Genomic DNA, 25924 nt, shown 5'->3' with positions numbered 1-25924 from the left:
CTCACTCAGCGAATCTAAAGTTAAGGAACTTATTAACTTTGTAATTGATGATTGAGAATACACTCATTGGACGAACTTTAGAGTTTACCTCTATCCCTTCTAGTGATTATTCGCTGAGCAACTCATTCTGATTATTGAGCAAGTGGGGCTTTATGCACTACTTGTTGAGCAAATGGATGATCTTGCTGAACAAATATATCAAGATATACTAGTTATTTTCTATGCTAAATTTTGTGTGTTATGGTAAATGTAAATTACTACTTATGAAATGATTGATATGTATCATGAAACAAATGTATGTTTTGATGTTGTTGTAGGGTATTTTCCAATGAGGAAATCCTACTAGTAATGTGTTTCACTAGGGTGTGTCTTATAGTTCGTACTATTCCATTTTGTGAGATTATTCTAAACTTTATTAGTTATTTATACTCATGTAGAGGAGAATGGTTAGTGGTGAGAGTAGCAGGAGGTCTTGACATAAGGATGAATCCATTATTCTTATAACTGTGAAAGGGATTAACCATGTGTAGACTAGGTTATATCACATGTGCATGACTTCACTAATATGACACAAGTGTACGTATCCAAATAATATTGAGTCTATAAGAGTTTGGTTTATAATATGACATGTTGTGTGATTGTTTTATATACTTTGAATTTAAAAATTTATATGTAAATGAAGTATTTATAATGCATTTGTATCGTTTCAGCTAGTTTACCTTTCTCATGTGTTTTTGTCTTATGTTGTTTATTTTCTTTTGCGATGATCACCTTTTTAGTGAGAGTAGATGTTATTGCAGTTTTAGAAGCATCTCTAGAAGATGAGAGAACTATTAGATAGATTAGTGAAAGTTCTTACGGGAGCTCTATAAGTAATTAGTATGTGTTAGTTGATTTTAGTTGGTTTGTATAGATGACACATGATATTCATTATTTATTATCGTTAATTATTTAAATGATGTTAAAAAAAAATCAAATTAAACAAAGTTGATAAAAATGAAAACCTGATTAAATAGAAAGAAAAATATCAAGATTAAAATGACAAAATTGAACAAAAATAGAAATAAAATATATATTTGAACCTGAATTATTTAAAAAATTATATCACTTTTATGATTTTTAAAATTATGTAAACTAAAATAACTAAACTATATATTTATAACTATATATAATTTGTTTTATGTCTACGTATATTTTCATTTTTATCTTTAAATAATTTTTTTTAAGTTAAAATAATTATTTTACGTATTTTACTGTTTAGTAATCTTTTATTTAAATTTCAACAGTTTTTACTATTTAAATCTAACCATTTTTTAATTAAAAAATTACCTAAAAAATAAATAAAAATTATCTATATAAAATTATAAAAAACATTTATATTTAATTTTAAAATAATAATAATAATAAATTTACTTTATTTTATTATCATACAAAAAATAAACACATATGCGTGTTTTTTTTCACTAATACTATTATATAAGAAGAGATTTTTTGGTATACACATTTTATTTCCAATTTCACGATCAAAATAATTATTTTACCTTTGAAATAATTTTTTTTTTTAAATTTAGTTATTTTTTTATCTGACATTTCTTTTACCGAAATATTATTTGTAAAAAAAATATCCATAAACAGGAAAATTGTAAAAACAATAAAAATAATTTTATTATTTTCTTTTATCATCAAAACAAGAACACACACATACACTGTTTTCGCTAATTAAAAACAAAAAAAACAAAAAATTATGAAGAGAGGATGAAACGCAGGGTTGTCGTTTTACTAGATGCGTGACGCTTGTAGTTGTCGTTTTACTGGTACTCAACACATTGGCCAGGCAGGGTTTCTTAACGAACCACAGTAATGGAGGAGGAAGGAATGATTCCATAGCGTTAAAGAATCTACCAAACTCCATAGCTCATATATCTCTCCACCACGTCACTCTTCTTCTTCTTCAACTCGATTTTATTTACTTCCAAGAAAAACAAGAAGATGGTGAATCAGGAAAACGACGACGTTTCGTCTTCCTTCACCGATTTTCCGGTGGACATCCAGGTCTGCATCCTCTCTTTCCTCGCCCCATCGGAAATCGCCACCCTGGCCTGCACGTCCAAGCAATTGGGTTCTCTCTGTGCCCGTGACTCCAAGCTGTGGTTCAGCATGTGCCAGCGCAGGTGGGGTTCCAAGACCACCATCACACAATGGGGCAAAGCCAAGGGCACAATCTCCTACAAGCACCTCTACCATACCCTTCACCACTGGGAGAATCTCCTTGGTTTTTGGCGCCGAAGCGGATCTGAAACCCCTTTGTTGCTATTCTTCGAATGGGGTCCCTCGTTTATCTCCGCGTCTAGGGTTTCCCCTTCCGAATCCCTCGCCTATGGAGTCACCAAAACGCCTTTCCTCTGGATGAGTCTCTCGGAAGATGGGGACGTGGTTACATTTCTCGATCCTGATGGAAAGCCCGGGGTGGAACGCGGGATTCAGAGCGAATTGGTTGCTGTGGAGGTTAGTTTAATGGGAAAAACGCACTTTGTTGTGGAGGAAAAGCAGTTTAGGGGTTCTATCAGTGATGATTGCGGAGATGAGGTTGTGGAGAGTGGATCGCCGCCGGAGAAACTGATGGCGGAGATTTACCAGCATTTCGCGAATCCGCGGAGTCCTGGCGGGGACCGGTCCCGGAGACAGCGCCGCAGGGAGAAGGAGAGGCTCGCTAGGCGGAAGTGGGAGTCTCAACATTTTGTCAAGATCGTGAATTGCTCGCCCACGCCGGAGAGACCCTTGCAGGGCATCTGGAAGGTGGTTCTTTGCGATCTCAATTGTCAATTTATCCATTGTTGTTGTCATTGGGTATCTCAATTGTCAATTCGTTCATTGTTGTTGTCATTGGGTATCGTATCATTCATCCGCGATTTGATAATTGGTATTCATGTCATGGTTTTTTGAGTCATATGGTAATATGCTGAATGTTGAGGTGAGGAACAGATATAGTCATGATCTGGTCATGATCAAGATGTCGAAATTGTAATTTTGGGCGGGTTTGGAGCTCTCTAAGACCGGCTACATTTGCCGCATTGTCAGGGTTTGGAGCTCTCTAAGACTGGCTACATTTGTCCGCATTGTCAAGGATTGTCGTGAAAACACAACTTCAATTTAAAAATTTAAAAATTTGAAAATTTGATTGTTGTAGTTGGAAATTGGGGAGTAGATAGAACGTTGAGAGATTGGTCAATTTGATTTTGTGGTCTCTCAATTAGACAACGTTGACAAGTGTGGGTTTAGATTGGATGATCTTGTACATCTATTATTGAGTTCATTTCAATATAGAATAGCTTCAGTTCATGTATGTCGCTTGCATCTTGAGTGACCCGTGGATTCTAAAATTTTCAGACTTTCGTTTAGATCGATGATGATTATGAAGATGAGTGAGTGACAGTAGAGATTTTCATGTAGATTGATGATGGATCATTGGATCTTTTAATGTGGTTGTTGCAGGGAATTTGTGGCGACAGGAGTCTGGCATTTTACCTGGTTGCATATGATGATATTGGAGGCATTTCCTGCCGTCGGATCGGGGATCATCCAGAACGAATTTTGGGATATGGCCCAGTTTTCTGGACGTCAAATGCTACATTTTTGGAATCTCCATTTCCTCTCGAGGAAGAATCATTGTACGCTAGTCGGGTTCATCTTAGACCACTCCAACCTGTCAATGAAAGTGAGTTCTCTTTGTCAGATGATGAAGTGGTGAACGGAATTCAGGATATCCGGGTCTCAGAAAATGTAGTAAATAGGATTCTTCACATAAGCTCAAGTTATGATTTAGTTGTTCCAAACCTTTCCGGGACAATAAATCCAAGTGCTGAGGGAAGGATTTGGCAGTACCAGAACGGTACTTTTGGATTTGGATTCCTCTCAGATAATTTGGTTATAGACATGAAACACATTGTACATAATGGTTGTATTGTGGATACTGTAAAGGCTTCTCCTCATTGATTTCCTCTCCTGCACTTTCTCTGTTCATATAGATACATCATGAAGTCAGATGTCACTTAAACTTTGTGGCATATTGTATGGTTAGCTTTGAAATAATAACAATTCTTCTAGACTGTATCCTCCTGACTTGCTTCCCCTCCCTCTCTCGTCTCGTGTTGATATTCATTGGCTAATTTCTTCTTTTTTGCTATGATGTAGACAGAAAGTTCTAGCAATAGCTATTTAATTGCAAGAACATGCCACTCCATCACTTTTGTAGTTAGAACTCAAAAATATTGTTAGGAATCTGCTAGTGAACTAAAGCCTTTTTACTGGCTTTGTTTGGATATTTAGGGATAAGTGAAATGAAATAAAATAAAATTATCATATCGTTGTCTTGATATTTAATAGTAGGATATCCTTCAATTAAGGGAGAAGAAACATAGGAAGTATTGAATGTGATGGGATATTATGGATTTCACGATGCTTTCATTCCATCATATTAACAAATTCCTATTGATTCTATTCTTCTCCATTTCATCTTTCCTCATCAGTTTAAACAAATCCTGAGGTTATTTCATTACGTTTATTTGCTCAAATATTTTTATCTAAACTACTGAAATTCATTTGGTTGTTTTCCATTTCTTTGGTTTCAGTTATATTGAAAGAATGTGGTTTTTCTCGAGAATTCCTCATTGTTCCATTGAGATGGAATGATAGTTGATTGCATTTCTGTGCAATAATTGGGCAGTGTAGATGGATATTGGAAAACCAAATTTGAGTATAGTAACATATGTATATTCAATATCAATTGGAAGTGCATGAGAGTTTCAAAAAGTGCAGTAACATGTACTTCTGAATCACATTCTGAATCAAACGCTCACAACAACCAAAAACATATGATAAAGATCCGCACACTTCAACTAACGAAACTGCAAGCAATGGTAAAAGATGAGAGACGCAGAAACATATGGTGCACAAATATGGAACTTGAAAAAACAAAGTTCTGGGATTCAAGAATCTTTCATCATGCCTCCGCAGCAACTTCTTCACCATTGATTTTCCCATTATTTTCACTCTTCTCATGATCACCTTCGAGTTGGCTTAAATTTCCCTTCTCCTTGATCAATTGGATATGATGGTGTTTGCAGTAGAGTTTTCCCTCGTGTGCTATGTAATTGGAAGGACTGATAACACACCCTCCATGGCAGCATTTGAAACAACTCTTATGGTAAGGTGTTCCATTCACAGTAACCTACATCATCAAAAATATTCATTCCATAAGCAGAACAACTAGTTCTAAACTCTTAGACATTATAGTTGATTGTTACCTTCTCAGTGGGATACACTGTTTTCTGACAACCAGCACATTTATCCCTTGTTCCACCAAACATACTTGACACTTTGGCTGCTCCAGGTTTCTAATAAAAACATATAAAAGTTACACAAATGCTTAAAAAAACTTATTTCTATTGTGCAATGTAAGTACCTAGACTTAAGATTTATTACCTCCTCCAAATTTTTCTCTGGCTTCGCAACTTTTGGTGTCCCTAGTTAACCAAAAGGACGTGGGGTTGAGTAAATAAGAAGAAAAACACAGTGAGACATTAAGTAATTAGATTCTTGGTATCCCTTGTTACCTTCAAAGCTTTTGTCAAGGCTCCCGGTTCTTTTGAACAGTTGATCAAAGTGTGGTCTGCAGTAAAGAACTCCCTCAAAAGAGTTGTAGTTGCTAAGCTGCATATACGTTAATCGGTTAGTGTTAGTGTCCCAACCAAGATCACGACGAAATCGGTTATTTACGGTTAACAAACTTCCTTTCGTGAAAACTGCAATAATGTGTAATGAGGCCTTAATACACCAAAAGAGAAAAGGTTCCTATATTATTTGTCAGTCTTCTAAAACAATAGTATCATGCAATCCTGGGAAGTTTTGAGGCAAAGGAATACAATATTCCTGAGAGGAAAGTGCTTAGTAAAAAGGAAAGGCTAAGATTGAATGCACAATTACATTTACATCAGATCCAAAACCAGAAGCCTGAACTAGACTCTGTATGTTTGGTAACACGTTGGTGATCATCAACAAACAAAGATCTGGAAAGCAACTATGAGTTGTTTTGTTTTAGTGTTGCTTTGAAAACAAACATGCACTATATAATCAAAGAAAATTGCGACTAGGGGCAGAGAGAGAGAGAGAGACCTTGAGGGTTCCTTTGCAGTGGTGGCATCTGAAGCAAGCTTTGTGGAACACTCGGTTATCTGCAGTTAACTTATCAACCAGATAAACAGTTTTGTCACAAGCCATACACTTCTGGGTTGTTCCTGCAAATGCCATTATATCTTTATCTTCTCACCTCACAGACACAAGCTATGATCTCTGTGGGTGTGTTATCAGTCTTGGTTTCACACCAAGAGAAGAACAGAAGAATGAAGATCGGAGAGGAGACAAGGAAAAAAAAAGGTAAGAAGCAAGCAGAAAATTGCGGAGAATAAAGCAAACTTCCAAACAATTATAATGTCAGTGACAATCATTTTGATCAAATTTCAAGCACCTAACCACACTTTTCTCTCGTATATTTTAATGTTCCAACACTGTCTTCAACTGTGAATATAAATGCGTAAAAACTAAGAAAAACATTTAAGTCTAACATGTACGTGACATGATTGTACACTCAACTGTTTACTAATAACTGTGATTTTTGTTTGTTACCAAAATCTTATGCATCATTTCTGTAATTGTTGTTAACATGATTAACAAATTTAGCCGACGCACTTTGGCACATGGACATTCACTTGATGTAAGAGAAAGAAAGCTGCACAGCATGAGCCTACCAGCAAGAATTCATTGGCCCTTTTGCTTCAAAGTCCTCCAAACCACTTTCCAATCTGTTACCAATAATTTTAAATTATCCACCAACATCCTTTTAATATTCCTCTCTCATATTTTCTGATACAAAATATTAAATAAAAATCATATTTTTAATGACAGAAAGTGTTGTTATTGTTCCTCAAATCATAAATACCAAGTAAGGTCTCTGATTAAGTCCTAAACAAGTGCATTAACTGGTTACTAGTTATCAAAACAGGTCTTCCAAAATACTGAAAATCCAAGTGGGTATTCACTGAAAATCAAAAAACTCACTGAATATTCTGAATTCGTATTTGATTAGAAAGGCACTTTGTAATTGTGGGGACCCATGGTTTCAAAGTTGGAGCTGCCAGCACCTTATGATTCAACATCCAGCTGGCTTGCTTCTTGAAACGAACTTTTCAGGAACAGTAAGACATAATTTCTTGAGTTACAAGGTTTGATGACGTTTGATTTGTGTGTGTCAATGTATGATGGACCAAACGAAGGAAGCAGCTTTTGCAATTCAACCCTAAGGTGATTGATTGCATAGGCACCAAGATAGATAAGTGATGTTAATCTCTTTAAATATTTTGGTGGGGGAAAGTGTTGATTTTTGTATATTTTATTTACATGAATGAAGAAGCATTGAGATGTGAGAAAATGTGCCACACCTTGAAGATATTTGCATAAAGGTTCCATGATGGGTTGTGTACAAGTGTAGGTGGTGTGGTTATTGAGATCTACCCTCCCACTCCAATTATGGTGACACCTTGTATTAATCTGTTATTGCCCCCACTTCAAAAACAAACTTCACTTTGCAATCTCTCTTAAAAAAGTACATTCATTATACGTTATTAAAATCTTAATAAAGCGATTGACATGGAAGGGCATTTGGTCTAGTGGTATGATTCTCGCTTTGGGTGCGAGAGGTCCCGAGTTCGATTCTCGGAATGCCCCCAATGTTTTTGGATATTGCTACTTGGTTTTATAATGTTTAGTGAAAGTGATTTTTTATTGTTATTTATTACTTCGTTGAATGAAATTAATGCTATGCAATTAAATAGGTTAGGTAGAATAATGGCTCTTTTTGTTTATTCTGTTCTTCACTTTCTTTGTTTCTAGAAGACTTTTCTCTTCTCAGTTTAAGAAAACCAAGAAAGCAGGAACAATGAAAAGTTTGATTATAGTTTATGATTTGAAAGAAATATTAATGATTTTTCTTTAATGTTTAGGTTGTGTGGTTTGTGAAACCATTAGAATATGATTATATTTAACAATCATATTTTTTACTACTGAATTTTGATAATTTTTATTTATAAGACAAAGTGTTATTTTTTAATATGAGATATTAATTTTTAAATAGTTTTAGAATATTGAAAATAAAAAAATAAAAAATCACTTAAAAATTAACATGTCATAGTTATAAAAAAAGGTTGTCAAAAATTTAGTAATAAAAACATATTATATTCTTTCTAGTTTTTAAAAAAATATATATTTAACTAATTATTGAGATTCTCTCATGTTTTTAAAACATGACATTTAATTATCTTATATTTTTTACAATATAGGATACTCACTTATTAATTTAATATTATGTTCGTATTTTAAAATTTAAATCACTTTATTAAAATGATAAAGAGAGTGCACTTTTATTTAAAATATAGAGAAAATATGAATATAATGTTATTAAAAGAAGAAAAGATTAAAATTTATTTTAAAAGTAGAATGTTTAATATTGCATCAAAAGAGGTAATTATAATTTTCCAATATAATAATCAATCTTATTTCCATCTATATATACATAACCAACCATGGAACAGAAATCCACAAACATAATTTTCCATAACCCAAAAGTCAATTTTATCATGATTCAACATCTCATTTTGTATGAAACATATGGTTCACACAACTAATAGCTTATTAAGAAACAAAACAATGAACTTAGAACCAAAGATGTCACATGAACATGAATTTCAAAGGAGAGAGAGGAGAAAATGTATGTCAAAAATTTCAAAACATAGCCAATACTTCAATTTCTTAAAATTCGAGTGTGTTGATGGAGACATGTTTTTTATTAAATTTTTTATATAAATAGGTCTTTGGAAAAATTATCTATTTATGTATAAGTTTTTGTTTTTATTAAATGCAAAAGGAAAATTGAGCAGATAATTTTTTTAAGACTTCATTTACAAAGAAAATTTAATTAGTCTTAGTGAAAGTATTAATCTTTCATAACCTAATTGAAATATTTATTGATTTGTTTTAAAAATTAATTTTATTAAGATTAGTAAAATTTATTATTCGTTGTGTATATCATATGTTATTTACTATTACACACTAAATATGTATAATAAAAAAGTTATTGAAAATTCTACATTAACTTTAAATAAGCATATTTACCATATATATATATATATATATATATATATATATATATATATATATATATATATATATATATATATATATATATATATATAAACTAGAAAAAAAATGTTAAATTAAGCACTAGCATTTGTTTAGTCTCCAAATGGAAAACGAGAAACACTCGAATCAATGTTCTTTAGAAGAATGAGAAAGCCACCTGTATGTTATCGTGCCTTCATATATTAATTTAAAACCTGAAGTACGTTAACTTTTTTAATATTAAAATATATTTATTTATATATTTAAGAAAAGAAAACTTGATTAAGATTTATTTTAATTGCTCTTAAAAATCGTTAAAATAATTTTAAAATATAACGTTTACCATTTCAAATACACGTCGAATTTTATAATATTGGCACTTATCTAATTTTCTCCCTGTACAATTGGAGGTTTTAATATTTTGTCAACGATTTTGTTTTGTGAAGACTGATTATCAAGATCTGATTATATTGAGAATAGAAAAAAATCACTATGTCAAATAAAACGGCTATCCTATTTTGTTTTCCAACAAATTACTGCTTGGTTATGTCTATTTAAATATATTCGCATTTTTTTTTCTAATTTTTAACTTGAAAAAAAATAAAATACACACTTTTGTTCCATTATGAGATTGTATGTGCTAACCTATAATACGTATTTACCGGTATATATAGCGTCATTATCCTTTTAAATTGAAAAACCTGAAATATATATTTTCCATCTTTATTAAAAAAATCTTAGAAGTAACACACAAACAAAATTATGAAGAAAATTATATGCATAATTTATTTTTCTAAATAAAATATATTAAACAAACCTCTTAAATGTAAAAGTGTTAAATATATTTTTGGTCTCTCAAGATTCATTGAATTTGGAATTAGTTTTTCTTCAAAAAATTTGACCAATTTAGTCATTCATTTTTAAAATGCGTGAATTTAATCTTTTAACGTTTATTTGACATTTCAAGTGCATTTCATGATAGTATTTGAATTGTTTAGACTATTTGACACATTTCCGCTTCAATGTTAAATCAAATATTATTATAAAATACATTTAAAATGTCAAATAAACTTAACAAAATTCGGTAAAAATGACTAAATTGACGTATTTCTAAAGATGAATGACTAATTTGGTATAAAGTTTAGAAAAATGACTAATTTCAAAATTTACTGAAACTTGAGGAACAAAAACATATTTAACCGAGTATAAAAACATTCGCTTTATATTAAAACCTTGTTTCATAATATTATGAATTTCAAAATATTTTGTATAGATACAATAAATGAAAACAAGTATGATAAATAAATACAGAAGAGTTGGAGATGATGTGCATAAAATCTTACCATACTTCTTCCATCCAAACCACAAACATTATCCCCAACATATTCTGATAAGCAATTAAACACTTTGTTATAGAAGTTGACGTATAATTTATCTTTTCATTTCTAACATTATTTCTTTTATTCCTTTAATTTCTTCTTTATATAATTTATTTATCCTAATCTTCTTACATGAACATAATGTTAATTAGTGGCAAACTATGCTGGTTCAAATTTCATTATTCATAAATTGCAGACACAAAATCTTAGTGTATATCGTAGAATATTTTAATTATAGAGAAGATCTGAAGCAATCTATTCCTCAATTCATTGACTCCGATATAATTAATATATAATGACAGTTTGTCTTGGAATTGTACAGTTACAACTACATATACATTTGCCTACAATTTTCAGTAAACCTAAAACCTAATAATAATAAAGATAATCAATTCAATATATATAATCACATGACATGTACGTCATGCCTGTTATCACTATAATAAATAAAATAAGGGCACAAATTTTCCTTCAAAAATAAATTAGGGTCATGAGACTTAACTAAGATGTCATGATTAAAAAAATAAAATAAAGTAAAAATATTGTTCTTTTAAATGGAATAGTATTTTATCACATTATAAGTAATACAATGACTAAAAAGTAGTAGAATAAAAATTATGATACCAATATATTAAAGCTTCATATACAATAAATATTACAAAAATTTTAATGGATAAAATAATATAAATAAAAACGACTTGTTATTATTTATCATTATCATCTATATAATAAAAAGGTAAGAAACAAAAAGAAATTTCATCGTAAGCAAAATAATAATAAAATCTTAAACATATAAAAGAAAATTTTAAAAATATTTAAAGATTAAAGAGAGTAAAGATGGGTTTTTATTAAGTATTATTTAATTGTTTTACAAAATTAGTGAAAAAAAAAATACTCACTAGACACTACCAAGAAATCAAACAATTTTTCAATCACAAAACAAATAAAAATTTACTTAAATGACATACCTAATATAATCTTAAAATGCCTTTTGTAATTATTATCCGTTTATTTTCCACGACATTAGCCTTATTGGTCAAGAGTTGCTATATCATTTTATTGCTTATAACTCATTTTGACCCATTCATCTTTGTTTTGGATATAAATCATTACATAAACTTAATCATTTTTCTTTGTACAGAAAGCTTAATCATTTTCTAGAATATCATTAAATCTCAATCTACCTGAACGTATCAATTTGGTACATTTATTACACAGCCTGAAATTGATAAAACTATCTTAAATCTTATATGAAAAGCTAAACATAAATGGAGTTACAATTTATTATTTAAGAACACAATTTTAGATTTTCAGTTTGATTACCAATGTTCTATTTTACATTATACAATTTTATTTTAGTAAATTTAAGGGTTTTAAATATGTTTTTAGTACCTTAACTTTTAGTGAATTTTAGAATTAGTCCATTTCAAAATTTTAGACCAATTTAATCCTTCATATTTCGAAATACGTGAATTTAGTTCTTTTAATCAATTTTTGTTAAGTTTATTTGACATTTCAAGCGCGTTTCATAATAGTATTTGATTTAACATTAAAGCAAAAATATGTCAAATAGTGTAAACAACTCAAATACAATTATGAAATGTGTATGAAACATCAAATAAACCTAACAAAATTTGATTAAAATGACTAAATCCTCATATTTCGAAAAATGAATAACTAAATTGTTTCAAAGTTTTGAAATAGACTAATTTTAAAAACCACTTAAAGTTAAAAGATAAAAACATATTTAACCCTAAATTTAAATCCAAACATCACAAAACTAATTCCTCACAAAATGGCAACATATATAATATAAGATATATACAATTTCAAACACAATCAATGTATGAGAAACAAAATATTCTTGAATTGACAAAAGACCACGCACCCTCCATGTTGTAAGTTGACAACTACATTTAGTGTCATTATTAACTAATTTCTGGCTTTTGTATTCAAACTTTGTTCCTTCTAGAATCAGTTATCAATAGATATATAAAATATTGGCAAAAATATCAGAACTTGTTTCACCAAACAAAAGACTAATTCCATACCCTTCTCCCCAAGAAAATTATCACCTTGACAACTATAAAATTTATACAAGTCTTACCTCACTTTCTACGCCACTTTACTCTATCTTTTCCCATAAATCCTTCTGAAAGACCAAACAAAAAAATTTTCGTTTCTTCCCCTTAGTCAAAATCATTAATGTCCCTGTAGAAGCTTCGATCATTGTAAAAGTTTGAAGCTTTTGTTTTATCTATGAGTTGACTCTGACACATGCTTTGGTTCAGTCATCTCTATCTTTCTGTGTTTAAACCCATTATCTAAGCAACTTCAAAGAACTCATCAAACCAAACCAAACCTTGTTTTCTCCTAACACCAAATTTTCATGCATACGCTGAGCCCTTTTGTTTGTGGCACTTTCCATAACGAATACGATGATGATGATTCGTGTCTTGCAAGTCCTCTCTCTAGCCCCAGAAAATATAAGAGAAAAGATAGCAAAAACAACCCTTATTCTAGTCGTGGTCTTGACAAGTTTTCTGAGCTTTTGGCTGATCTTGATGAGAAGAGGCAGAAGATTTATTCACAGACGAACCCTCATGACATCTCTTTCGTTCGCTTTGTGTATTCCAACACCGATGATATTGTTCCTGTGGTGGTCAAGGTCAAGAAAAACAACAAGGATCACAAACACCAGAGCCAAGAACTCAAAGGGGTGAGATCAAGAACAACAACGTTGACTCAAACCTCCGAGTCAATGGTAACTGATACTGAAGAAAGAAATAATCAACCGAAGATAGAAAAAAATCAAGGAAAGAACTTTTCTTGGGATATGGGGAAGCCTTCTTTCTATTTGCCAGTGGTTATGGTGTTGATTTTGTTGCTGTTGGTTGTGTTTGGAAGATCTGCTACAACTGTTTATACGTGTGTTTTGTGGTATGTGATTTCCACTGTGAAGAGTGGTTCACCATCATCAAACACAAGGAGTTCAACGAAGAAGAAGAAGGATGGTGTTGGAGAATTGAGTGAAAAGAAGAATAATGTGATGAACAATGAAAGGGTGAAGAAGAAGGAGTATGTGAGAGGGTGGAGTGAGAAGAAGATGGTGGTGAATGAAGGGATTAAGAAGAAAGATTATGTGAGAGGGTGGAGTGAAAAAAAGATGGTAACTGGTTGTTTACTTTCTCCAAAAAGTGGTGCTGATTCTGAGGCTTTGAAGAACAAGGTTCAACAAGCACACATTCACATAAGCAAAGCTGGTGAAGAATGAATGAAGATTATTATCTGTTAATTTTTTGTGTTTTGTTTTCCATTGTTGAACTGGGAATAGAGGTTCTTTTGTGTAGTGTGAATACATGTTGCCAGGTTTTCGTTAGAAAAACTTGTTGAAAATTCAATTGTTCTGGTTACATGTTGTGAGTGTAAATTATGGTAGAAATTATGGATTAGGGTTGTTGACAATCTAAGCAATGTGTGTTTGCACATGGTTTTTGGTTCTTGAAATTTGAAAATCAAGGGATGAGAAATGGTCAAAATTGCAGTAGATCTATTCTGTACATTTTGGATCAGCATAAACATTATTCAAACCAAAATAATCTATTTAGATCATTTTTTTCAAAAAAAAAAAAAGGTACAAGAGAAAAGGAAATAAATTTTGACTTAATATAATTTTAATTTATATAAAATGAATGAATTTTGATTTTAGTTTTAAAATAAAAAAATTATTTAGAAATACAACTTTTTAGGACATTTCTAGTAAATTCATCAGAGAGATTTAACTTTTAGTCTAGATCTTTAATATGTTTGTAAATATTTTGTGTGGAGAATGCTCACCGGTATCCGAAACTGGTTAAAGAATAACAATTCATAATGATTTTATTATTTTTTATATTAAAAGTTAAAATAATTAAGTCTATTAATTAAAATAATATAAATATTTATAATAAATCTTGTAAAGAAAAAATTGTCTCTTGAAAATTTTAAGTAATTTCCATACAAACTAAGTATTTTAAAATTTTTAAGATCTCTGCTAAGAGGTTAGATAATTAATTTTTTATATTACTAAATTTATGTATTTATGATTAATAATTTAGGATATTGAAATATTGTTTGTTTTATTAATTTGGAAGATTTTGTTAAATTAACATAAATGTTGCAAAAGGTTAATAAGTTAAAGAAAAATTTCAATGAAGTCTCAAATTGATATTTTAATTTTTTTTTTTTTACTCTTAAGATGTCTAACACTATTTTTTGTGAGTTTTTATATTAATTTAAACTTCTTTATGTTTAATTACATTTTAATTTTTAGTAACATTAAAATATAATTATTTTATTATTTAATTATTTTTTAACTTTTATGTGTGAATACTAAATAAAATATTAAACGCAATTATACACAATTAATTTTGAACTTTTAATAATGAATTTTTATAAAATTTAATATATATTAATTATCTTTATATCCTTAGGACATTAGTTAACAAGATCTATATTTGTGTACCTTTTTCAACACATTTTTCTTATCAATGACCAACACATTTTTCTATCGGTGACTATATTTATTTGGAGACATGTTTTTCTTACCCGTGACTAACACATTTTTCTATTATAAACCATATTTATTGAGAGACATATTTATTTTCATTTGAATCGGTCATCTACACAATTATTCACTATGATAAATTTGGATTAAAAAAAATTGTTTCAAAATTTGTTTTTGAATGCACTTTCTTTTATGAAATTATGTTTCAAAACTCAACTATTGTTTTCAAATTTTGTGTTTGATATGAAAAGTTTTGAGTGAGTTAGAAACCTAGCTCCCTCCCAACCTTGCAATTGTATTCACTACATGAATATCTGTTTTTCTTTTTTTTTTCAACAGTGCGTCTTTGCCTCACTAGGACACAACTGGGTGTTGTTCCCGAGTGGATATATTTTTCTTCAAAATCTCACTTTTAAGTAATACGAAAAAGAAAATTACTATAGAAATGAGAAATAAATTCAAAACTCAATAATAATTTTATAGATGCATATTGAAATAAAGGTATTACCCCTAACCGTATCTCAATATGCATCGGAACTCAATATGCATAGGGACTAACTAGACCAAATACATTTAAATTTAGGACATAGTTAACTCCATCAAATTTTGATCGAGATCTTAAACTGAATTTTGATCAGGGCTGACACAACTGAATATGACCAAATTTTGGTCACGGCCGACTCAACCAAATACGACCATTTTTTTTTGGGTCGACTCAGCCAAATACAGTCAAATTTGGGCCATAGTTAACTCGGCCAAATGTTGATTATAGTTGACTCGACGAAATTCGGCCGGGCCGACTTGGCTAAATACGGCCAAATTTTGCTTGCAATTGGCTTGATCGAAACTGTCAAATCTCGTTCAGGATCGACTCGGCCGAATATTGTCAAATTTGGATAAAGACCGACTCAACTGAATTCGGCCAAATTTTGGTTGGATCCAAATAAGTTGAATGTGACAAAATTTTAGTTGTGGCCGACTTGGCCGAATATAATCAAATTTCGTCCGGAGTCGACTCGGCCAAATATAGCCAACTTTGGTTCAGGGTTGATTGGGCCAAATTTCGACCAGGACCGAATTGACTGAAATTTGGCCAAATATGGCCAAATTTCATACAAGACCGACCCCACTGAATACGACCAAATTTCGTACAAGACCGACTCCACCGAATACAACCAAATTTTAGCCGTTCCAACTCGTCCGAATATGGCTAAATTTGGACTAGTCCATCTCACCCTCCAGCCTAACTCAACTAAAAATTTAAATTGAAAATTTGGATTGAATTTTTATCCATATTTGAAAATATGAATTTAGAGAATGAATATCTAATTTATAAAATATGTAAAATGTAGATCATATTAAAATTCAGATCCAATAAAATAAATTTTAAATAGACTGAATTTTTAATAAAATGATCTTAAATGAATTGAATAAGAATAAAAGTGAATTGGATAAAAAAAATTGATTTTTTTTATCCACCCTGACGGGTAATTACGTATTAACAAGTTTTTCCTTGTAAAAACCAAATATACGTCGAACGGATTAGAGTCAATGAGCATAATTGTCCAATCTTATGAATTACACCTACCGAAATATTAGTAGTGTGAAGTTGAATTTCACCTAGGGAAATTATTATGGATAATATTTGAGATGCAAAGTTTTCTTTGTGAACTTTGTTTAGCAAATTTGTATCTATTGAGTAGAATTCTTAAAAAAAAAAATAACATCTTTGATAAGATTACACTTTAAAAAAAAAAAGAGTATTGCATATTTGTGTATTGTAAATTATACACGTATTAGTTTCAAATATTCAGTAAAATTTTCCATCAGTCTTTTAGTTTTTATATATTAAATTAACACTTTGATATCTTTTATAGACTAGGAATGTGTCCGATTATTACCATTAAATAATGAAAAATATTTATATGAATTATAGTATTGTTAGGTTAACCTGTCTTGTTTGTGATTTTTTTTAACTATGACAATAGCAACAATATTTCTGTATTGAAATTTTTAAATTTTTTATGTATTTCAATTTATAAAGTTGTATGAATCAGTCCATGTATACATCGAATATCCATATTGAATTACGTGAAGATTTAATTATGTTCAAATTTAAAGTAAGAATATTGTTGATGTTACATTTAATCTGGTTAAGTCGCCAATCCTTACCTAACATTCTTCTTGAATCTGAAAACATCCACCATTTGTTGTTAGTCTTAATCCACGTTCTTGGAATTGAAACTTAGAAAACTAACTCTTGATTTCTAACAAAACAATAACTTAATACAAATTTATGATTAAAAATAACTTCTGGAAATCAGTTTCACTCATCTTGAAAGTGCCGAAACCTTGCCAATTTTTTGAAGGGGCAAAGTATTGATGTAAACACATCTCCACTACACCAACCGTAAGTAGCAGTGTTTTAATGACTCAGTATAATTCAGAACAAAGAATTCTAAAGTCAGAACAACAAATTGGTGACCAAAGATAAACCCCATTATCCCACGTCATAAGCTTGAATTTGACCCCAAAAATAAATTGTGTGCAGTCCAAAATTAAAGTGCTGTGAATTTGTACCTAAAAATTAATAAGCCTTTCAGTCCTCATTCCTGCATTAAGTGACGGGGTTTCTAGTCAATATTTGCAGACATTACAAAGGTTCAAAATAGTGAGCCAAAAGCCAAGATTTAAATAAAACAGAAAAAACTTGGAACAATAAGAGATATCAAAATCTAACCTTGAATCTCCTTGCTCGCACATTTTCTGGCTTTGTGGACACCGTGCTATTCTTCTTCTCTTCCCTTTCATTCCTTGAATTCCGAAAAAAATCATCTTTCTCCCAACTAACCTCGTAATCAGCCTTCAATCGTGATCCTTCCTGATCATAACCGAGACATCACTTATCAGGTTTTAACATGTTCAAACTCTCAATTTCTGTCAGCTTACAATTTAATCCTATGTCCTTTGATCATGGAAACAACTTACACACATATAAGTACTTATTTACTGCTAAAGTTTACCTCAAGTTCTGAAATTTTACTATAACATTTCAGACACCATGGTTGTGCAAGATTTCGAAAAACAACTCAGATACTAAGCGAATACCTTTTGCATAGAGCGACCACACAGAACTCTCATTGCATCATTGCAGTCTTTATATTTGTCAAACTGCACCACAATCTTGCAGTAAAGGCCTGAAACTAGGTCTCCACTGCCTTCATTTTCATCCTTACCAAATTCATTATCCTCAGCAACATTAAGATTCCTATTCAAGAAATAGAACAAGTAAGCACAATCCGATAACTGAAAGGAGTGCAATTGCAACAATTGGATAAAATGTGTTTTTGGTTACTAACTATTTAGTTCACCAAAACTGAATTTAGTTCTTACATTTTTAAAATGCTGATCTTGTCTTCCGTGTGATAGATTTTGTCCCTTGTCAAGTCAAAATGTAGTACACGATCAAGGACAAAATCCATCACATTAGAGAGAAACATGGAGAACAAAACCACTGATTTTAAAATGTATATACTAAAATCAATGTTGATCAAATAGATCAAAACACACATTTTACTCCCAAGTTGGTTGCACAAGAATAAACCACCAATTTCAGTCAACCAAATTTTATCCTCTCTCGTAATAGCTTCTGAAAAACTGTTGATTTTGATGAACTAGTCCGAAATCATAGAAGAAAATGAGAAAAAAAAATTATATAAATTTTTCTAGAACCTAAAATTATCTTATTTGCAAGTTAACTTTTGTTAAAAATCATGTTATCATTATTCTGAACTTAATTATCACACATTCCTATCATCATCTATCTCGTGAACTTATTGTGGGTTTTGATATATGAAGTTTAAAGCATATTTGAATAAGAAGGAGGTTCATTAATATACTTTTTATAGCATGTATAATTTATTATGTACCAAGAAAACTTTTACAAATACAGATTCAATCTTAATTTGTGGAATAACTTATTTAACTTTCTTCTGCTATTTGTCTTTAAAAAACTTTACTCAACCATACACTATATCATACACAAACTAATTTTTTTTATTTATTTTCTAACAAGGGGTTTCAAAGAAAAAATAAATAAAAATCAAACATATATGGTATAAATAATCTCTCAAGTATCGAATGTCCATAAATTGATATTTTTTTACGACACCAATGATTAAAACCGTGAAGAACATAGTATTCCCAACATTGTGATGCAAAATATTTTTGAGAAATACCTAACATGATTTCTAACACATAGAGGATTACTCATACACAGTTCTGGGGTAATAATTTGAAGATGAAATTGATGCTTCATTCTGAGCAAAATATATGAGTGAGATGAAAAACGATACTAAATCATTGAGCGAAATTACATAACAAACGAACCTTATTTTGCCGAATGTAGAAAAGATGGTGTGAGTAACAAGCATGGAGGGTTTAGACGAAACCCTGGGTTCAGCGAACCACCGCGACGGCACGCCTCTCAGAACAACGGTATCAGGCTCTCGCCGACTCCGAGACGCTGAATGCTCCTCCCAATCCTTCTTCATTCTGTCAAAATCGTCGGAAACGGGAACAGTAACGGCGAGTTTGAACTTGACGCCTTCGAGGTTGAGTTCGATCGCGTTCAGATTTTCCACGAGGCGGTTGCGCCACTCGACAAAGCGGGTCTCCTTTGGTAAGGAGGAGAGGTCCCACACGCGGAGCGTTCCGGCGGCGACGGGGTCGTCGCGCTTGCGCTTCTTGAGGTTCTTGTTGCGCGTGAGGTGGAGGTCCTCCTCGGGGAGCGTGAGGGAGAGGGAGGTGTGGAGGAACTCGATGAGGGCGCGTCTGGTTTTCCATTCGTCGATTGGGTGGGAGAGCGTGAGGGGCGTGGAAGGGTATATGACGAGGTTGAGCTTCACGCGCGGGACCAGACGGAGACCGTTCTCAATCTCCAACGTCTTCAACGCTTCTTCTTCTTCTTCTTCTTTCCTCTTCTCTTCACTCATTTTCCTTCCTTTGCTATTCACAGTGAAACGCGGTCGTTTTCTTCTTTCTTACCAAGGTCAACAATTTCTACTTCCTCATCTCGGCCATTGATTCCCTTTTATTATTTCTGCTTCCTTTGATCATCAAATTGCATTTTTTTTCAATTTTAATTCTTATTTTCAGAATATTCATAATACCGATAAAATTATCAAACTTGATTATTTATAAATGTGGATTTAATTTTGTTTTATAACTATTTAATTTAACTTAATTTAATTAATGGGGATACAAACTCAACGCAGAATGAACACCTGTACTATCAAAGCTTGCCCTCTTTGCTTAGAAATTAAATCATAACATCAAAATTAATTAATATTGCACTCTTACTTTTTATACATTCACAAGTCATTACATTCTCAATTGTCATAATTACAATACTCCATACATATGTTATCATTATTCTAAATTTAATTATCATCACTCATCCTGTGAACTTAATGAGTATTGTGGGTTTTGATTTATGAAGTCTAAAGCACTTTTGAATAAGAAGAATGCTAATTAATCCACTTTTTAGCATGTATACTTGATTATTTATGATGGATAATCACTTATAAGCTGCACAACTTATCTGTATAATAGATTATGTGATAAAAAAAAGTTAAATATATTTTTGGTTTCTCAAGTTTCGGTCAAATTTAGAATTAGTCATTTTTCAAAATTTTGACCAATTTAATCTTTCATCTTTTAAAGTGCTTGAATTTTGTTATTTTAACCAAATTTTGTTAAGTTTATCTGATGTTTCAAGCGTATTTCATGATAGTATTTGAATTGTTTACACCATTTGACATATTTTCACTTCAATATTAACTCAAATATTATCATAAAATGTGTTTTCAATATCAAATAAACTTAATAAATTTAGTAAGAATAACTAAATCTACGTGTTTTTAAAGATTATAGACTAAATTGATATAAAATTTCGAAGAAAGACTAATTTCAAAATTCACTGAAACTTAAAGAAAAAAAAACATATTTAACCCTCTAAAAAGTTATTAGAATGACTCTTTCGTAGGCATAATATTTAATTATGTGGTTTATAATAGACTATGTCTCTGTTTACTTAAAAATAACATATAAATTACGTTAACATTCTCTCGTATTAAACATTTTTAATCGTTATAACATTCCTCCCAAAAATCATATAATATTTACAAACACTTTTCTTATAAATTTACTTTTTGCACTATGGTCAACAGTTTTGAAACAAACATTACTAAAATAAGTTAATTATTGTCGTATATTTTGAAAACTAATTTAAAATCATGGTACTAAATGATGTTGGAGGGTAAGAAAATTGTAGAAAAATAAGGTTACAAATATACAAAATCAAAACAAATATTTAAAAGAGTTAAATAAATGATAACTTAATGTTTTGTTTTATTTTAGTTTTTACCTTTACGAACAATAAATGAAAGACAGAAAACCTTAAAACAGGAACTCTCTTTCTATTTTAGTGAATATATATATATATACTATTATTTTGTTGTCCAAATCAAGTAATAATTATTGTCCTTTATTAACTTAATTATTATTTTATTATTTATTATAAATATTTATTGGTTAGGCTTTTTATTAATTTATAAGTTTCATTTCTCTTTTATATAACTACTATATTTATAATAATATATAAAAAGGATTTTTTTTTAATATTTTAAAATTTTAATTTTTTCTTTTAAAATATAAGTATTTATTAAATTTTTAAAAAATATTCATTATTTTCATAAACTTTTTATAAAATCATTTATTTTTTTTAGCTTTTTATTTATTTACCGACTATTATTCTTTTATTTTATTTATATATTATATTTTATTTTTAATAAGTATAATTTTATTTTATATATTAACTTAATATAATATCATAAAATACTTTTATGTTTACGCGAGTCTAATCATGTTAATCTTTATGTTAAAATATAATGTATATTCTATACTGATTATGAGATAGAATATGCAATTTTTATTTTACTACACCATCCTTATTTTACAAATTAATCAATTATGTAAAATAATTATATCTTTTTTAATCATTATCAATACTAAATTTTTTAATCAAATATAAACATTATTCTGTTATAATAAATTTTATAAAAAAAAAAAAGATTCATATCTTTATGTTATGACGTATTTTACAAAAGCACGCATATACGTTTATGTGTTGTAATAAAATAACAAAAAGAGCGTGAGCCTTTTTAAATTAAATATAACTTTAAACCAATTAATCACAAATAACTGATAAAAAAACTGAAAAAAAATTGAAAAATATATAAAAGATAAGTGATTTTAAATTTCAATTTGAAATAATGAAACAATAGAAAATAGTTTGTATTTTGCCGGAATTTAAATCACATTGAAATTGTAAGCGAAGTTGAAGCCTTGATAACAGAGAGAGAAAAAGAAAGAAGAGAGAGAGAAAAAAAAATGGGTCTTTGCTTTGGTTGCTTCGGCGCAGACAAGCGCATGAGCAAGGAAGAAGAAAGGTTAGCCTCTGAAGAAGCGCGTGCAAAAGCTGCTGAAGCGGCACAGAAAAGGTTTTACCTTTTTCCATTTCTCAACATCCCTCTTTCTTTAACCCTGTTTCATCTATATTCTGTAATCTTTTAACTGAACCGTTCAATTTCTGGAAAAGGAAAAAGGGTTTTTATTTGTACACCACATGGTATGTTAGACCCTTAATCATTGTACTTTTCTTGATTAAATATGTATCTGCTTTTGATTTCGCTTTTGCTTTATACCTTGCTAATCACACTTTTTGGTGTTTTATTTTATGCCTTCAGATCATTAGTAAACCCCAATTTGAAATATATAAAGGGGAATTTTGGTGAGAGTAATTCTAGGGATATACTATCGATCATACACTCCTATTTTTCAAGATCACAGAATCACGTGGATCAAGCGCCTTATTTAATTAACTTCTATAATGAATTCGTAGTTTTCTATAAAAGAGTATTCTATAGTGTTAAAGAATGTGTTATTAGCGTTTCTGTTGTTGTATAGTACTGTGGCCTTAATTTTGTTCATATAGCTCACTGCTTCTTCTTATCCTTGAATGCTATACATTACTATGTAATGCGTTCATATAGAGGCATTATACCAATATCACAATTGTCTGGGAAAATTTAATGTCAATGTGTCTGGGGATTGTTTATTCGTATCACTGTTAAGTACTACTACTACTAAACTTTCTGAATATTTTGGAAGTCAATAGAAAATGTATGCAAGGCTTACTGCAGTTAACAAATAGATGATGAATTATAGTCTACTTTTAGAGGTGGGGTGAAGCATGATTAATCAACAAAAGACATTATAATGTTGTTATAATGCTCTTTTATGGATTGCATAAGTAAAGTAACTGCTGACCAATTTGTGCATGTTAATTGGAATTGCAGACAAGAGCAATTTGAGAAATCTGCAGCAGGACGAGCTGCACGTGCACAGCAACAGGCAATGGCAAAGCAATCTGCAAACCCCAACAAAGGCGAACCCGTTCTAAAGGTTTGGTGATTCAAGATATCACTTATTTTCTTGATAATAAGTGTTATCATATAAATCTGGAGATAGGTTCGGTACTCCTATTATGAGTTTGTTGAATTAGTTTTTAATTTCTTTAAAAACGTCATTACCCTTTAATATACTGCTTTCTTGCCTGTGCTTTTTGACTAACAACCTTGAAATAAGTTTGTAGAATACTCATCTTTTTATATCTCAAATCTTTTGGTTCTTCCATTTGTGCATGCAGTGGCAGATGGGTTGAGGTTAGACACTTTGTGGAATCAACTTTTTTTAGGTGTTGTAAGGTGAATGATCCATCTGATGAATTCTTCTTTGCTCTTTTATTTGGTTATGAAAGTAGTTTAGTTTTTAAGTTCTATAAAGGTATAACAACAGATTTTATTTGAAGATAATTAGCATTAACATCTATATGAAAATGCATAGAAAAGTAGGCTTAACATAAACGATAAAACTGAGTTTAGGCATATTTTGGACTAAATCAATTTGGGAAATGGTGGGGTTGTAGCCTATTGTAAACGATAAAACTGTTTTCAGTCTCTTTTCTTGGCTGTAAACAATATTTTGATAAACAGAAATTTAATGTCTACTGTAATGCAGTTCACTGTCCGAAATGTATATCAAGGTGAAAAAGGATTGAGTCGGATATACACCTCAATAAAATATTAATGGTAATATTTTTTATTTTTCTGGAACATTCTGTTCAAGAGCATTGCGTATGTAGTAATAATACATGAGAAAAGTAAACGTATAGCGACTAGAGATGTATTATTTTTATATAGGTTCTGAAATAAATTTCGAAAGTATTTTGAAGGACCAAAAATTTAGACTAGTTTCATTTGGCTCTTCTCAGTCAATATACATTCCAGTTTTTTTTTTTTTTTGAGTAAACATATATAGAGATCTGCCATTGAACCACTTGTAATATATTTTGTAACATACATTGTGTTAAAGTAGAGACCACTATCAAGTACCTTTTTACTTATCAGAATGTAAATGTCTCATTAGTCTTTGTTTCTTGTGTTACAGTATTGATGACAGATCCAATCAAAATTCTACCCTCTGCATGTTTCATTTGTACGGAAGATGTAAAGATGTTTACAGCAATAATTGTATCTTAGGTGTAATTTGTTGTTTTCCAGACCAAGAAAAACAGTGAGTGTAAATTTGTAAAGAAATCATGGTGAATGGAAACTGGATAAGTTGAGATGGCAGTTTGATTTTCTTCCCCTCTATTGTATCAAATTCAGCAACTCAATTTGCTATAACGAATTAGAGAAGTGTGGCCCTTGAAATATTATCTCCAACGTGTATTTTTCGCTAAGATTATCAGTAGAACAAATATATTTGCTTCTACTCTACTATCCGTCTTTGGTTACAACTACTAATATTAACAATCTAAGTGTAATTTTATATACGAGCTAGGAGAAAACGAGTTGAATACTTGGTCGGTTATCTGAGAATGTTTTGAAGAGTAAGCAATTATTTCTTAGATTTTATTCTTTGAAGTCAAGTTCTATTTGTCTAACATAACAAAGTAATATCGTATAAAATCATAGAATAGAATGTTACTTAATCCAATCAATTCTTATCATATAGACTATAAACAGTGAGTATTATTTTTCTAAAGTGAGGAATGTATTATACAAATAAGAATGGAGAATTATACCTATCAACTAAAACTTAAGAACTCAATCAGCAGCCAAACTACACGTTAGTGAACTTCGCGTGTGTACATTCTGCTTGAAATTATGCTATAAATTTTTTATCACTTGGGAACCAAACTTCTGTCCTAAACACATCCTGTCAAATATGAAGGACATTGCTTTGGAGCATAACGAAATAAATATATAAAGGAAAATGATATTTCAACAAAAGTATTTGACAATGGTGACGTGATAGCGATTTTTTAAATTTTTATTATCAAAACGTAAGTTAGTACGTGCGGCGGAAAGAAAGGAAACTGAAATTAAAATATAAGTTAGAGAGAGAAAGTGAAGAAGAGAGAAAGGGGGAAAGTGAGGGTGCGAGGGTGCGAAGTGAGAAACCGTATCGAGAGAGAGAAGAAGCAAGGTCGCCAGAGTTTCTGGTTCACTAAAAGTGAGATTTTAGAAAGAGAGAGGATGGGAGAAAGCGAGAAACCGACAAAGGGAGAAATAGGAAAGCGAGAAAGATAGAGAGAAAGAGGGATAAAGCGAGAACGGGAATGAGAGAGTGAGAGGAGTGAAGC

General features: G+C 30.6%; 4 protein-coding genes, 1 non-coding gene and 1 pseudogene across 6 annotated transcripts; 4 read left to right on the top strand and 2 right to left on the bottom strand.

Annotated features, from left to right (window-relative positions):
* The first annotated feature begins 1825 nt into the window (after positions 1–1825).
* LOC114195291 (F-box protein At3g12350-like) lies at positions 1826–4110 on the top strand. Its single transcript, XM_028085710.2, has 2 exons — positions 1826–2796; positions 3493–4110. The coding sequence occupies exons 1-2, from the start codon at positions 1990–1992 to the stop codon at positions 3991–3993; spliced, it is 1308 nt and encodes a 435-aa protein (XP_027941511.1). The 5' UTR covers positions 1826–1989; the 3' UTR covers positions 3994–4110.
* A 638-nt stretch (positions 4111–4748) lies between these two features.
* Positions 4749–6540, bottom strand: LOC114193372 (LIM domain-containing protein WLIM1-like). Its single transcript, XM_028083139.2, has 5 exons — positions 6172–6540; positions 5613–5709; positions 5482–5522; positions 5304–5393; positions 4749–5227 (listed from the first exon to the last, which is right to left on the bottom strand). The coding sequence occupies exons 1-5, from the start codon at positions 6304–6306 to the stop codon at positions 5000–5002; spliced, it is 591 nt and encodes a 196-aa protein (XP_027938940.1). The 5' UTR covers positions 6307–6540; the 3' UTR covers positions 4749–4999.
* A 1167-nt stretch (positions 6541–7707) lies between these two features.
* TRNAP-UGG (transfer RNA proline (anticodon UGG)) lies at positions 7708–7779 on the top strand. Its single transcript has one exon. It is a non-coding gene; the product is annotated as a tRNA-Pro (tRNA).
* Positions 7780–12729: 4950 nt separating this feature from the next.
* LOC114195202 (uncharacterized) lies at positions 12730–13780 on the top strand (annotated as a pseudogene).
* A 3637-nt stretch (positions 13781–17417) lies between these two features.
* Positions 17418–20216, bottom strand: ZCW7. Its single transcript, XM_028083267.2, has 4 exons — positions 19543–20216; positions 18262–18421; positions 17894–18034; positions 17418–17765 (listed from the first exon to the last, which is right to left on the bottom strand). Exons 1-4 carry the CDS (start codon positions 20145–20147, stop codon positions 17760–17762), a joined length of 912 nt encoding a protein of 303 aa, XP_027939068.1. The 5' UTR covers positions 20148–20216; the 3' UTR covers positions 17418–17759.
* A 2300-nt stretch (positions 20217–22516) lies between these two features.
* Positions 22517–24994, top strand: LOC114193821 (uncharacterized). 2 transcript variants are annotated; one of them, XR_003606306.2, is made up of 5 exons: positions 22517–22715; positions 23574–23679; positions 23924–23981; positions 24295–24365; positions 24724–24994. XR_003606306.2 is itself a non-coding variant. In XM_028083764.2 (4 exons), the coding sequence occupies exons 1-3, from the start codon at positions 22606–22608 to the stop codon at positions 23936–23938; spliced, it is 231 nt and encodes a 76-aa protein (XP_027939565.1). In that variant the 5' UTR covers positions 22517–22605; the 3' UTR covers positions 23939–23981; positions 24724–24994. The 2 variants fall into 2 exon arrangements, 1 of the variants encoding a protein (XP_027939565.1); XM_028083764.2 differs by lacking the exon at positions 24295–24365.
* The last annotated feature ends 930 nt before the right edge of the window (positions 24995–25924 follow it).

The sequence above is a fragment of the Vigna unguiculata genome, chromosome 8 (assembly GCF_037176805.1).
Source record: "Vigna unguiculata cultivar grain cowpea cultivar isolate G323 ecotype 2 chromosome 8, ASM3717680v1, whole genome shotgun sequence".
NCBI lineage: Eukaryota > Viridiplantae > Streptophyta > Magnoliopsida > Fabales > Fabaceae > Vigna > Vigna unguiculata.
Note: the sequence above shows the minus strand (reverse complement) of the source record. Positions and strands in the feature narration are given on the sequence as shown.